The sequence below is a fragment of the Arvicola amphibius genome, chromosome 7 (assembly GCF_903992535.2).
Source record: "Arvicola amphibius chromosome 7, mArvAmp1.2, whole genome shotgun sequence".
NCBI classification, from domain to species: domain Eukaryota; kingdom Metazoa; phylum Chordata; class Mammalia; order Rodentia; family Cricetidae; genus Arvicola; species Arvicola amphibius.
In genome coordinates, this window is record NC_052053.1 from 29,376,645 (window position 1) to 29,391,617 (window position 14,973).

Here is a 14,973-nt window from a genome sequence, read left to right on the forward strand (position 1 = left end):
GTGATGTTAAAAACCAAGCACCCCTTCTGCTCCTCATGAAGGAGCATGAAGAAGGGCAAGGGCGTCCTGACCTAGTCACACGTTACATCTCCTTAGCCTTTGTGAGCGGCTGAAACCTGAAGGCTAATTCTGCAATGAAGGCTGCACTTTGGAAAGGGCTTCAGCATCTTTCATTCTTTTGCCCCATGCTCTCCTCGGGCCCTTAGCCCTAACATCTCCTTCTGAAGGAGAAAATGGAGTTACTAGCTGCCATCGGGTCACTGTCTAGATCCTCCGCTTGTTTAGATCTGCCTGCATTGATGTGTGTCTTTAGCTGTAATATCTTAAAGTCTCATCCACAGAAACAACTCCACGAATTAGATGGGCACCAACTTTTAAAAATATATAAAATAGTGTTATGAGACATTAGTAGTAACCCATCTGATTCTCATTCATTCCAGAAGCATCCATTTATTGGGGCCAGTAAATTAAGGTGCCATAGGAGTTAGCAAGTGTCTTAAGGAGAACTCTCTTAGTTAGGGTTTCTATTGCTATGAAGAGACACCATGACAACAGCAATTCTTATCAATAAAAACATTTAATTGGGGCTCACTTACAGTTCCAGAGGTTTAGCCCATTATCATCATGGCCAGAAGTAAGGCAGCATGCAGGCAGACATGATGCTACTGAAGCTGAAATTTCTTACATCTTGACCCAAGGCAACAGGAGGTGAACTGTCTCACTGGGCACAGTTTAAGCATATATGAGACCTCAAAGCCTGCCTCCACAGTGGCATACTTCCTACAACAAGACCGCCATACCTACTCCAACAAGGCCACACCTCCTAATAGTGTCATTCTGTCTGAGGGCCATTTTCTTTCAAACCACCACAACCAGTTAGTCGGCAATGAACAGGGAACTAGATGCGGGAAGGAAATAGACCCTGTGGAATCTGGGTGGTGGTTGTATGTAGTCTCTGTAATATTCCGGCCACCTTTACAGAAACACCTGTAATTTACTTACAAGCTAACCAGCACTTGACTCTGCAGGTGATGAGGGGGTACTGGCAGTTAAGGAAGATTGTAGAATCATTTCACCCGGAAGCATTTCAAAGCTTTAGCGCCGATTTGGGGGCAAAGGGTGTCGATGGATGACCTGAGTGGCTGGCGAGCTGCATAGAGCACAGACGGTTTCATGAGCGATGATTGGTGGAATGTCCAATGGCAGGAGTCTTCCTGCGCATTGCATGCATTCGTCAACGGAGCCTGAGTACTGTCTTTCTGTCACATTCAAAACAGCTGGACTATAAGAAGCAATACGAAGCCAACAAAGCCTACTGGAAGTGGACGCCTGACCGGCCTGACTTCATCCAGGCTGCGAAGTCATCGCTACAGCAGAGTGACGTAAGGGACGGAGGCAGCGTGTGGTTGTTTCTAATGTGCCCTGCCAGGGCACTAACCCCAGCGGGTACCGTATGAGGTCCAAGGAGAAGAAAGTTTGAAGGGAGAAGCAAGTTTATGAAACCAACCCGGCTGTTGAGCCTGTTCTCTGACAACTGGGCATAGGCACTGTGGACTCAGAGACCTGAAGCTAGAGGGGGTTTGGCTGGGAGACCCGAATCCTGGTCCTGGTTCTGATCTCTGGGCTGGAAGGGATGAAGGGATGAAGGGAACGGCCAGGAATCCCCTCCCTTTAGTCTAGGAAAGTCTTCTTCAGAGACTTCTCTCTGGTTGAATCCTCTGCTTTCTTCTATCACAGTATGAATATAAGCTGGACCGGGAGTTTCTCAAGGGCTGCAAGCTGTCTGTCACTGACGATAAGGACATGGTGCTGGCCCTCAGGAACTCCTTAATAGAAAGCGATGTAAGTATCCTGCCTTCCACAGTGTCTGCCCTGGCTCGAGGCCATCTCTTGCAGCAACAATCCCCAGAAACATCCAGGACAGGACAGAAGTCCTCTCTGTAGGGGCTTGGCTGTGGTCCTGACACATGGTCCTGCCCTCAGTGGCATCAGCGATGAGCTGAGCACCATCTGTAAAAATGCTGGCGGGCCCGGGCTTGTTCTTGGCTTAAACCACAGCCGGCAGTTCACACAGCACAGACTAGGACTCGGAAGCTGTGGCTCTATTCTCTCCCAAACCTTTAGTCTCTTTTCTGTGAAATCCTTTTCTTCCTACCGCGTACTTCCCACATCTGGAAAGGAAGAAAGATGGTGCGTACAGCCCTGATGGCATATTTGAGAATGCTCTGAACTGAAGGCAAAGGTTTGCTGTGAGATGCCATCTTTATTAAAGCCTCAACTTCAGAGTTGTCAGGGGACAAAAAAAAAAAAAAAAACATTTTGAATGCGCATCAAATTCTTTATTGTGTGCTTTGGTGTTATCCTCTCTGATACTGTTGAGGGATTTGGGGGCTGATTAAAAGTATGCAGGATACTCAAAGAAAGTAAGAAATGACTACTTCTCCCCCCTTCTACTCCTACAGCTGAAATACAAAGAGAAACATGTTAAGGAAAGAGGAACGTGTCATGCTGTACCTGACACCCCACAGATCCTCCTGGCAAAGACTGTCAGCAATCTGGTGTCTGAGGTAACCCACCCACGGCCCATATGCCTCGCTTCCATCACAGGCTGAGGCCCCAAGCAGAGTCCTTAACACGCCCTTTGTGGATTCCCCCAGAACAAGTACAAGGACCATGTGAAGAAGCACCTGGCCCAGGGTTCATACACCACACTGCCGGAGACCAGGGACACAGTTCACGTCAAGGCCGTGACCAAGCATGTCAGTGATGTAAGTGGCTAGCCACAGAGCTCTAGATGGCAGCTTTGAACCGGGTCAAAGACTGCCACCTCCTTGCTTACCAATTGCTTTCTTATATGTCTCAGCATCCATAACCTGAGTGCTTACTTGTATACAAATCCTAAACTCTAGTTTTTAAAACTGTATTGGTATGCCAGTCGTGGCAGACGTAGGTTTTGCTTCATAGCACAGCCAGCAGTAGAAGGCATAACTAGTGTTGATAATGGGAGGGCGCAGGGCCAGTCAAGAAGACTTCTGCAACCATTAAACTACTGTGCAGTGTGAGAGCTAAAATCACCTTGTGCACCTCAGTAATCTCTGCCCACTGCATCCTGCTCTTAGAGACTATGACTCGTATATTCTAAAGGTAAGAATCAGGAGTAAGCATTTAATATGCTTGAATTCAGTTCTCTAAACTTGCCTGGTATTTCTGGTTCAAATAGAGAAAGGGTGGGGAGAAAGTAGATTGAAGTTCTAACTGGCACCATGATGGGGAGCCATGGATTTTCCCGGAGATCTCAGAGTCTTCAAATAAATCTGTTTCTCATCTTCCTCCGCTCACGTGAGTAATTCTGATGTTGTTTAGACAAATTACAAAAAGAAGTTTGTCAAAGAGAAAGGCAAGTCCAACTACTCCATCATGCAAGAGCCCCCCGAGGTGAAGCATGCCATGGAAGTGGCCAAGCAGCAGAGCGACGTAAGTTCCCCCTCGGCATCCCAGTGGCTCTCTTGAGCCTGTGGACCCCAGATGAGTGTGCGTTCCTGCTCTAGTGATTTCTCTTGCCAATGGGTTTAGAACCACAGTGCTGCAAACTGGCTGGCTTTTACGTAACACAAAAGATGCTTATATTGAATGAGGATGTTTCAGAATTCTGTGTACCTCAAATAAGCATTTCCTTCCCCCAAATAAAGGTTGCTTATAAAAAAGATGCCAAAGAGAATCTGCATTACACCACAGTTGCTGATCGGCCAGACATCAAGAAGGCCACTCAGGCAGCCAAACAAGCCAGCGAGGTAAGAGTGCCCTTAAAATGTCCCTGGCACCCAATGGCTACTGTGAAAAAGAAGAACAGGGTGTGTGCCACTAAGACCACACTGCCCATTTCGGTTCTCTCATACAGGTGGAGTACAGAGCCAAGCACCGCAAGGAAGGCAGCCATGGGTTAAGTATGCTTGGCCGCCCAGACATTGAGATGGCCAAGAAGGCAGCCAGGCTGAGCAGCCAGGTAAGGGAAAAGAGCAAGCAGTGACTCCAGTGGGAAGTGCTTCCCAGAAAGAGCAGTGTCAGCAACTAAGCAGACACGGGTTCTTAAGTTGCACGGTAGCCCTTTGAAAAGTACTGAGGGCCTTGACTCATTTCCTGCTAACCAAGCTAGGCTCTGTAGTCTTCCAGATCTCCATTTATAGGTATGCATCTAGCTGCCTGTGTAATGAACTGCTCTCATGTGACAAAGGGGACCTCTTTGCAGGCAGTAAGATTCATATCCAAGTCTACCTTATATGTAGGTCACCTACGAGATGCTTGGCACTGTGTAGCAGTGATGAATTTCTAACTTTTAAAACCCAACTGCATAAAAGAATACCATGTCAGTGCCATGTTTGTGGCACATAGCACATGCAGTCGTGATGGGGCAACTTGAGATTCTCATCAGTAATGGGAGAATGATGCCAGCAAGGCAATCCTTTCTCATTTCATGGACCTTGGTCAGAGGAATAACCAGATCCTGTTAGTGCCATTTAAAAAAGAAAAAGAAGGTCAAAGGTCCTGTTCTTTTTTTTTTTCTGTTAACTTTGTGTTGGAAACACCATGACCACAGCAACTCTTATAAAGAAAAGATTTTGGGGGGGTTGCTCGCTCACAGTTTCAAAGGTTTAGTCCATTATCATCACGACAGGGAGCATGGCAGTGTGCAGGGGGGGACACCTTGCTGGAGCTGAGAGTGCTCCATCTTGCAGGTGCCAGGAAGATTTAGCAAAAGAGACCTCCACAGTGACACACCTCCTCCACATCTCCTGACAGTGCCACTCCCTTTGGGGACATTTTCTTTCAAACCACCACACTTACCATACAGACTCTTTTTCTTTTCAGAGCTTTCCTTCTGAAACATACTTGGAATAGGAAGATGTTGAAGAGTTTTCCCCATAGTTCCTTCATCCTTTGTAAAACAGGTCTTCATGGGAGTAGTTTTCTATCTGGGGATTGTTTTCTAGTCTTTACAAGTACCAACGTCTCGTACAATGCCCTGAAAACCAACTAAACAATTAGACATTAAACCATTAACTAGATGTTAAACAGTTAGAAGTAATTACTAGAAAGAAAACTAACTTATAACCACTTCCAGCACTGCGTGTGCTATAGACCAATAACTGAGCCTTGTGGACTGACAGAGCCTGGGTGCTGCCTCTTGTGGGGCCATGGTAGCACAGCTACCTCAGTGGCCTCCACGGTTAGTGAGCAGAAGTAGCCTTTACAGTCCCAAATGTCACTGCCCTTCCCACCTGGTCCAGCACCACCCTTCCCATTGCTGAAGCGCTGGATCTTATGTATGGACACATTTTTGAAGATAAGGTTGGTTAAACCATAGCCCAAGGTGCTCAGATCATGTCTGCCATTATGGTAGGCTGCATTTGCCTGGCAGCCCTCTTTTGGAGAGGAAAGGTGTTTGGGGTTGTTGTTTTGGATTGTTTCATTAATTTTAAAAGTTGGAAATTTAAGTAAACTTGAGATTGAATGAAGACACTCAGGTGAAGCCAACTGGGTGGCCGCTCCTCAGAACAAATACTGCTTCCGAATGAAGTTACAGTCTCCAGGGTGGATCTGCACACTTCTAGGCTTTGTTCTTACTCAGCATGAGGGTCTATTTCTTCCTGTCCCCATGTGCACTAGCACACTTTCTTTTCATGTCATAGCTGCGGTGACTGGGTTTCTAAACATAAGCTGGAGAACAAATTGTGTGACCCCTTACAGTATGGGCATAGCCACTACCGCTCCCATTTCCCTATCGGATGCTCAGGAGTAATCTGGATGTTTGCATTTGTTGTTAGGTTAAATACCGGGAAAATTTTGACAAAGAGAAAGGCAAGACACCAAAATACAACCCAAAAGACAGCCAGCTCTACAAAACTATGAAAGATGCCAACAACCTTGCAAGTGAGGTATGTTCTTTAACTGTGGTGACCTGTATACATCCTGTTGCCTTTTAACCATATTTCAGGAGCACTAATCACTTTCACGTGTTCTCCAGCTACCACTATTTCCAAAGCCCTTTAAATTACCCTAGACAAAACCATTAAGCAACCCCTTCTTCCCTTGGCTCCTGGTAACCTCTATATCTGTATGATTCTGCCTAATTTATAGATGTCATATTTCTTTGTGTCCTATTTTAAGTTTCCTCCGCAGCCCTCCCCCCCACCCCCAGCGTTCCTTTCACGAAGCAGCATCTTCCTGTTCATTTCCTTAGTGCTGTTTTCTATTTTCTAGTTATGTGATTTCCAGTTTTTCCTCCCTTACCACTAGGTTAAATACAAGGCTGACCTGAAGAAACTCCACAAGCCTGTGACTGACATGAAGGAGTCCCTGATAATGAATCACGTCCTCAACACAAGCCAGCTTGCCAGCTCTGTAAGCTCAATCATCCATGCTGGAGACAGCTCCTTTCAGCCATTTGCAGTTTGCTTCCTCCTCTGAGATTGTATGGTCTCTTCTCTGCTACTGATACTTACTCTGAACTTTTCTTAAAATTCCTAGCTGATGATATTCCTCCAAATGGCATTAATCTTCCAATCCTGCATCAACTACAATACCTCTTAGAATGTAAAGCTGCTTCTATTTGGATTGGGGATGTGGCTCCATAATGTTAACCCATGGGTTTGATGTCCAGGAGAAAAACAAACAAACAAATAGCTCTAGTCCTTGCAAAGATGTAAAAGAATTGTCTAAAATAGCCTCTCACTTTCACTGATGCCTACACAGAAGCATCCGTACCAGTGCAGTGTATGTCTCTAGTCTTAGGAACAGCACTACACTGGAGCTCTATCTAGCCAATCATTTTTTCTTTCTTCTTTTTTTTTTTTATGGGGAAGGGGTGGAAGGGTGTCTCTCTCTATACTTGGCTGGCCTGAAGCTTGCTGTGTAAGCCAGACTGACGCTGGACACAGATCCCTGACACCCCTGCCCAAATACTGGGATTAAAGGCATGCACCACACGCCTGGCCCCCCAGACAGCCAATCTAAAGAGGAAACCTGAGACACTGGGCCCTTCCTACTGATGTGTTTTCTGCTGCTTCCCCTCAGTACCAGTACAAGAAGAACTATGAGAAGAGCAAAGGCCACTACCACACGATACCTGACAACCTGGAACAGCTGCACCTCAAAGAAGCCACGGAGCTGCAGAGCATAGTAAGTCCATCAGGATGGCGGCCCACAGCCAGCGTCTGTTCGCCTGCAGTATCAATAACCAGTACCAGGTCCACTCTAGGAATGAGGCTTTTAATAGACTTTATTTGAGAAAAGGCTCACTGGTACTGGGGCTTTGAACTTAGTAACATTTTGAAAGTATTGCATTAACAGTTTTTGTGCATAATAGAAAAATATACATGCTAACTGAGGTTTTCTGTCCTGCCAGGTTCCCACAATCGTTAAGTCCTAAAGAAATCACACAGAGGTCTACATTAGTTATAAACTGATTGGCCATTAGCTCAGGCTTCTTATTAACTCTTACAACATATATATATATATATATATATATATATATATATATATATATTCTTGTCTATGTTAGCCACGTGGCTCAGTACCTTATTCCGTGAGGCAGTCACATCTTGTTTATTCTGTGGATGGGCCAGGACTGCTAAATAAGCTTTTTTCTTCCCAGAATTCTCCTGTTCTCATTGGCCCACCTCTACTTCCTGTCTGGTCGTCCCACCTATACTTCCTGCCTAGCTACTGGCCAATCAGCATTTATTTAAAATATAATTGACAGAATACAGACAATTGTCCCACACCATATACATGCTGTACTGTTCTTCAGGTTATGACAAGGCTGGAAGCATGACAGTTAATTTCCCAGCAAGACAAGCCCCTTACAGTCACCCTGATGTGCCCTTTGGTCTGTGTCCCAAGTCAGGAAACACCAGCAGACAGGGATTCCTAGGGGAGGGTTTTACTAGATACGTGACATCATCAGATCTAGCCCTGGAAGAAGATCTGGGTGTTATAATTTTCTTCAGAAGAAAAGTGGTTTTTTTTCCCAGAGAAAATAACGTTCTATTAACATGGCCTTGCTACCACAAAATCACCATTATGGGGCCCCATCAGGTATTGTCCAGCAGGCTGAGTTACTATAGGTACCCCACATCCCATGTAAGCAGTGTGTCTTCTTCCAGTGTCCCATATAATCGAGAAAGCTGAGTTGAGCGATGCCATTAAGGTTATGAGTGGAAGGGCCTTTCTGTCTTTGTCTCAGTTTCTCCTCTGTGAAATATTCTGTTTATGTGACTCCCTATTAATAATAGCATGTGGTAAGAATGAGGTAATTTTATTTGTTAATATCAAGTTTATTAGTGATTCAGTCCAACTGTAAACTAGCTTTTCTTCCTATGCCAGTTTATAGCAAATAGTCAAATAGAGAGAGAGTGATAACCCAGGAAAGTTATGTGCTTATAAAACCTCATATGCTCTCCATTCAGTTGAAATCACAAGTCTCTGGTGATAGCTCTTTTGAAAGGACTGGGGGTTTTATCAGCAATATCAACAGATGCTATTTATTGTCAAAGCATTCATGAATCGCTATCAAATCCTGGCCAACTTCAGATATGGGCAACCTTCTCCAAGCATCATTTCCATAAGTCAATATTCCCATCAGCTGATTGTTGCCACTGATTCTGTTGTGCCTCTAAACTAAATCTAAACATTGTACATTGTACTTTTAGATAGCATTGATTCTCGGCCCCACCCTTACCCCATGCCCAGGCATCAACTAAAAGGTCCTCGATCAGCAACACAACAGGAAAGTCTCTTGAGTGGCAATGAGATGAATTAACTGGACATAGTTTGTCACTAAAAGTCCTTTCTCTAGCTTGGTAGTAGCCCAACCCCATAATCCCCATACTTGGGAAGCTGAGACAAGAGGGCTATGAGTTCAAGGCCAGTCTAGGAACTGACAGGGAGATACTTAACAGACCTTCTCATCCCTAGGTGAAATACAAAGAAAAATATGAAAAAGAACGAGGAAAGCCCATGCTCGACTTTGAGACTCCAACATATATTACTGCCAAAGAGTCTCAGCAGATGCAGAGTGGGGTAAGTCCTGAAGAAATACCATAAAGGACAGCAACATCAAACCAGTGAACACTGGCTCAGGCAGGACCATTTCCAGCCTCCAGTTATTCAAAAGTGATCGGAGACATAGCTTTGTAACCCACGATTCCTAAATTCCTGCTCACTGTAGAAATCCTATAATTATTTTCTTTAGGATGTTTTGAGTAGTATTTGGCGTACATGTTTTGTTCCAGCAAGTATTTTCATAAAATTAGAAAACAATCCTTCCTAAACATGAAAATATTATATGGACCACAGTGTGAATATTTCTTTGCTGAAAGAAGAGTTCCCACCGTACAGGTACATCGCTGCTTTGCCGTGGCCTCCACTTAGTGGGGTGCCCCGGGACAAACAAGTGGGGTTCCATTTCCTGCACACCCGTGTTTACTGTGGCAGTAGTAACTACAGTCAAGTCAGGAAATCGGCCTACTTGCCCATCAACAGATGAATGGATATGGGAAAGGTTGTGTTATTTATACGCAATGGAGTGAATGAATGAATATGGGAAAGGTTGTGTTATTTATACGCAATGGAGTGCTACTCCCACACAGAAGGGAGTCATGTCACTTGTAGGAAAATGGATGGAACTGGAGGTCATCGTGTTAAGTTAAACAAGCCAGACTTAGACAAATGTCCTATGTTTACAGAACCCAGGTTTTATTTTTAAGGACATGAATGCACAGAGGGAATTATTTGTGAAGAAGACCAAGAAGGAAGATGGGGAGAAAAGAAAGATAAAGAGACAGAGATGGGGTGGGGATGTAGATATGATCAAAGTATATTATATACATGTAGAGGAAAAGTCAAGTCAAATGCCATATTCCTTATGAAAAGAGGAGGTATTTTTAAAATATTTTTTTTAGTTTGAACCATAAACAGAGAATGAATTTTACAGGGAAATAGGCCTTTGGAGACCTTGCTTGCCTCTTCTCCGTGAGGCCTATGACAACAGATGATGCTTTGTTCTGTTCTGTCTTTTTTCATTTTTAAAGAGAAGTAGTTTGTGAGCTTTCTTGGTATATGGAATGCAGGTCATAGAAAGTTCAAAACAGGCTCAAGAAATAGGTGAGTCCAAACTAAGTCTATGCGAGTGCTCTGTGGTACTCTTGAAACCTTCCTAGGGATTTAAAGCCCTATGAAGATAAGCCAGCAAAGCACGCATCTAACATCTGTTCTCTGTGAGTGACGTCATGTGTTCAAGAGATCAGGAGAGGGGAATAGCCCTTTCTCTCACCCATGGATGAAACCACAGATTCCTATTCTCCAGCCTCACTTTTCACCTAGTCTATTCGGGGATTCAAATAATAGGTCACAAGCCCCTTACTGCTTCCCTGGGGCCCAAGAGGACTGAGCCTGGCACTGTAATGCAGACAGGACTGTGTCTGTCACTTCAACGCTAGAACCTAACAAAGTGCTGGCACATGGTAATGTTGCCTGTTCAATGAAGAGGTTGAAAAGGAGGTTGTGACAGGGGTGGTGGCACACACCTGTAATCTCAGCACTCAGGAGGCTGATGCAGGAGGATCATGAGTTCAAAGCCAGCCTGTCTGCCACACCTCAAAAACAAAGTCATGATGTTGCGAAGTGCCAATGCAGGTGTGGTCCCTTGGGCTCCTCTTTCTAATTCCATTCCCTGGAGCTGCTGTAAATTCTGAAACAAAATATTTTCTCCAATTTAAGAAAAAAAAACTTGCGGTAGAGGAGTTGTTCAGATGGCTCAGTGGTTAAGAACACTGACTGCTTTTCCAGAGGACCCAGGTTTGATTCCCAGCACCAACATGACAGTTCACAACTGTAACTCCAGTTCCTGTGGAATCCAACACCCCCCTTCTGGCCTGAGCAGGCAAAACTCCCATACACGGGAAAATAAAATAAAGTAAAATTTAACGTGTGACAGGACAGCGTGATGGCTCAGTGTGTGAAGGACTTGTGCTGCAACAACCCAACAACCCAAGTTCCACAAGACCCAAGGAGGGCACTGATGCCTACAAGCTGTCCCCATCCTTCACGTATGCATTTGGCATAAGAACTGTGGCATGTGTGTGCCCATGCTCTCACTCACGCATCACCCACAAAGATGGAAATAATAATAATAATAATAAATTAAATGGGACAGTCTCAGGAAGAGAGTAGATTCTAAGTTAATGGCCCACCCATTCCCTCACTGTGGTTGGTGCCAGCTCCATCCCAACCTTAGGTAGACTTTTGGGAGTCATCAAAGAACTTCAGAGTTTCTTTGGAGCCACTGACTGCCAGCCAAATATTTCCAGAACAATGAGACACTTTCAAATGTGCACACCTTGTCAGAACTGTGGTTAAGAGGCCAAACCCTGAAAGAAAACCTACATGACTGAAATATGGATTCTAACAGGGTCTTTCTTGTTTTTCCTTTTTACTCATATTAGAAAGAATATAGGAAAGAATATGAAGAGTCCATTAAAGGCAGAAACCTGACGGGCCTGGAGGTCACGCCTGCCTTGTTACATGTCAGACATGCAACCAAAATAGCAAGCGAGGTAGTAGATGCTTGGTCTTCCCGTCCCTCTTCACCCAATAATTACACTAATGACTCACCTTTGTGCTCCTACCCAGATACCACTTGGGATTTCCGGTGGAGTTCCTATGTTTGGTACTACTGTCTAATCTATGACCCTTTTAATTCTTCTAATTTTTAAAATGGAATATCTAATAAAACATGCATACCTTAGTATTCTGTAGACAATCTAATCAAACATGCCTACCTTTGCATTCTATTAATTTCTAGTCTTGTATTTATTTAATAATTAACACCAACCGTGAACCATACACCCTGCATAATCACCTATTTACTTACTCAACCAGGAACTGTTAAAATTGGGATAATTGTTTTATTTACTCATTACCTGTCAATTTTGTTGCTTTTATTTTGTGACATAGAAAGAGTATAGGAAAGATCTGGAAGAAAGCATTCGAGGGAAAGGTCTCACTGAAATGGAAGATACTCCTGACATGCTGAGAGCGAAGAACGCCACTCAAATCCTCAATGAGGTAAGACTGTAGCCAGCTACTGCATGCACATCCTTAATATGGCACCTGCATACCCAAATTAGACCAAGAGAGAGAAAAAAATAATTTTTGCCTTTCAGACTTTATATCCAGACTAGTTATTAACTGCTAGATAAAATGTATGCCAATTTCTGGTGAGTAGATATGAAACAGGATGCGTCTATAGCAGCTGTCATAACCAATTAGTATCCAATATTGCTTGATTTAGTTTTGATATATTCACAATGCTCATTTAAATGAAAACAGCACAGCACACCGGGATGGTTGGTGTGCTCCTAAATTTAATCCTGATAATGTACCAAGCCAGATTTAAAATGTACTTTCCATGTCAACAGACTTCCCTTGCCTAATGTCACCATACCTAGAGCAGGATGAACACGCATGCCACCCTGTCCTGGGAAGCAGCTGGCAAGGACACCGCCTGTGACTCGTGAAGGGCGTGTCCTGTGGATTTTTATTTATGTGGTACTGTCACCACCTACTAAGAGAAGGCGCATGACCTTTTTCCCTTAAAAACCAATTCCTCTACAGAAAGAATATAAGCGGGACCTGGAGCTGGAAGTTAAAGGAAGAGGCTTGAATACCATGGCCAACGAGACTCCAGATTTTATGCGGGCCAAGAATGCTACAGACATCGCCAGCCAGGTCAGTACTCCATCCCTGCACGCTACCAACATCGCCAGATCAAACATATGTACCAGCAAAGCACCCACACACATAAAATTTTAAGTCTTTAAAAACTATAAACACAACAGGAAGAAGCGTTGTTGATTGCCAGAATTAAAAAAAAAAAAAAAAAAAAGGAAGAGGACTGGGAAGATGGTTCAGAGGCTAAGAGCACCAGCTGCTCTTCCAGAGGATCCAAGTTCAATTCCCAGCACCTACATGGCAGTTCACAACTGTCTGTAACTCTAGCTTCAGGGAATCTGACACCCTCAAACAGACACACATGCAGGCAAAACAACAATGCATGTAAAAAAAAAATCATTACAAGAAAGAAAGAAATATGATTAGGTCTTAATTCAACCAAGCCTATAAGGGCTACGCGTATCGTAAACATTCACCGAACTGATGGGTGTCCCTTTTACAGATTAAGTACAAGCAATCAGCCGAACTGGAAAAAGCCAATTTCACTTCTGTCGTTGATACCCCGGAGATCATTCATGCTCAGCAGGTCAAGAACCTTTCCAGCCAGGTAAAGTTTCCTTAGGGCAAAGGGTTTCCTGGTAAATCCCAACAGTTTTCTCATAACACTGTTTTCCCCGCCAGAACAGGAGGCCTTTGTTTACAGTGCAGATTTGAGACAGGATTGAACTTTCTGCATGAGATTTAAAGACAGAAGGGTGGGGGTGCAGGCACCTCAGTAGTAAAGTGTGACACCCTGGGTTCTAGCTCAGACATTGGAAGGAAAAACTCAAGCCATCATGAGGGAGGTTCCAAGACCTGGAGCCCTTCCGCAGCTTCCGCGGTACAACTCACAATTAATGAATGTTGGAGCATCTGTTAGAATGGGGGTTTAAGGTGTGTGGGTGCATGTGGAAGACACAAAGTAGGCCACCCTCTCACTCGTGCCTGAGACTGAGCCATCAACTTGAACCACACAACCTGGGGCGCCCCAGGTGGGCTACTTTCCCAATTCCTAAAAATCCTGTGACAAAAAGTTAGGTGGGGCCGGAAGTAATCTCAGCAGGTCGGGGAGACAAGGTTGGAGGCCGCCATAAACTGTACTGCAAGATTCTGTCTCTGAAACAAAATTAAACAATTACAAAAACAAAATAAAGCATCAACAGGATTCCTTCCTCTGTTAGTACTCTTCAGATGTGCCTTCCCTGCCGAAGTGTAAGGGCTCTTTTAGGTTACCGGCCTATATAACGATGGGGCTCATGCTATGTTTGTGCTCCCTGCCTTTTCCCAGAAAAAGTACAAGGAAGATGCAGAGAAGTCCATGTCATACTACGAGACTGTCCTGGACACTCCCGAGATGCAAAGAGTCCGTGAGAACCAGAAGAACTTCAGCCTTGTGAGTTTCTATTCCGCTGAGGCTCAGCCCACTGGTCGAGGGACAGCAGGCTAAGGGGGTGGCTTTGAGGACACACACTTGGCATCCCATGAGGGCAGAGGAGTATGCAAATCTTCTCTGGGCTCACTTTGTGTTTTAATCCCAAATGAGTGTCCGAGTCTCAGCTGCTCAACAGGTGACTTCTTGTCACTGAATGCAGGCCTATTGCTGTCACCTTTTACTGTTGACACGTCCTTTTCCAACTAAACCTCAGCAAGAGATACTTTGAATTTTTATATATTTTATGTTTTTAAAAATTAGTTCTGTCTAGAAGCACACATAGCTTGGTGTTAGAACGTGAGTTTCTTATGGCGTGAGACTCCGGGGTTCAATCCCCAGCAAGTCTCTAGCAACACCCCATCACTAAAATGAGTTTCTCTCCAAAATTCTTGGTAAAGAACTGATTTGGGGCTATCGCATTGTGATTATTGTGGCACGGGCTTTTATGAATGTAAAATTCTAGCTTCCTATCCACAATATAGAACAGTTATAAAGTATGTCAGGCAATGTGGCAATCTTAACAGGGTATTTACTCTTTCTTCATAGCTCCAATACCAGTGTGACCTTAAAAACAGTAAAGGGAAAGTTACAGTTGTTCAAGACACGCCAGAAATACTGCGTGTCAAAGAAAACCAAAAGAATTTCAGCTCGGTACATTTACGATTTTCTCTCCATCTAATGCTAACCTAACAATGTCGTTCTGTTTAAGAAGGTACATGGGCCCCGTGCTCACACAGGCAATTAACCTCTAACTTGCCCAGTTGATGCTAGCG

The 14,973-nt window shown here is 44.2% G+C and overlaps 1 protein-coding gene across 2 annotated transcripts in view; it reads left to right on the top strand.

The window, feature by feature from the left end:
* Window positions 1-14,973, top strand: part of Neb (nebulin) — a 189,092-nt gene that overhangs the window by 154,314 nt on the left and 19,805 nt on the right. For both annotated transcript variants that reach the window (XM_038336440.1, XM_038336441.1), the window contains 17 exons: window positions 1,278-1,382; window positions 1,738-1,842; window positions 2,463-2,567; window positions 2,658-2,768; window positions 3,364-3,474; window positions 3,690-3,791; window positions 3,899-4,003; window positions 5,823-5,933; window positions 6,295-6,399; window positions 7,072-7,176; window positions 8,974-9,078; window positions 11,502-11,612; window positions 12,013-12,123; window positions 12,673-12,786; window positions 13,232-13,336; window positions 14,057-14,161; window positions 14,747-14,851. In XM_038336440.1, the coding sequence (XP_038192368.1) occupies window positions 1,278-1,382; window positions 1,738-1,842; window positions 2,463-2,567; window positions 2,658-2,768; window positions 3,364-3,474; window positions 3,690-3,791; window positions 3,899-4,003; window positions 5,823-5,933; window positions 6,295-6,399; window positions 7,072-7,176; window positions 8,974-9,078; window positions 11,502-11,612; window positions 12,013-12,123; window positions 12,673-12,786; window positions 13,232-13,336; window positions 14,057-14,161; window positions 14,747-14,851 (1,821 nt within the window). The remainder of the gene's footprint in view (window positions 1-1,277; window positions 1,383-1,737; window positions 1,843-2,462; window positions 2,568-2,657; window positions 2,769-3,363; window positions 3,475-3,689; window positions 3,792-3,898; window positions 4,004-5,822; window positions 5,934-6,294; window positions 6,400-7,071; window positions 7,177-8,973; window positions 9,079-11,501; window positions 11,613-12,012; window positions 12,124-12,672; window positions 12,787-13,231; window positions 13,337-14,056; window positions 14,162-14,746; window positions 14,852-14,973) is intronic.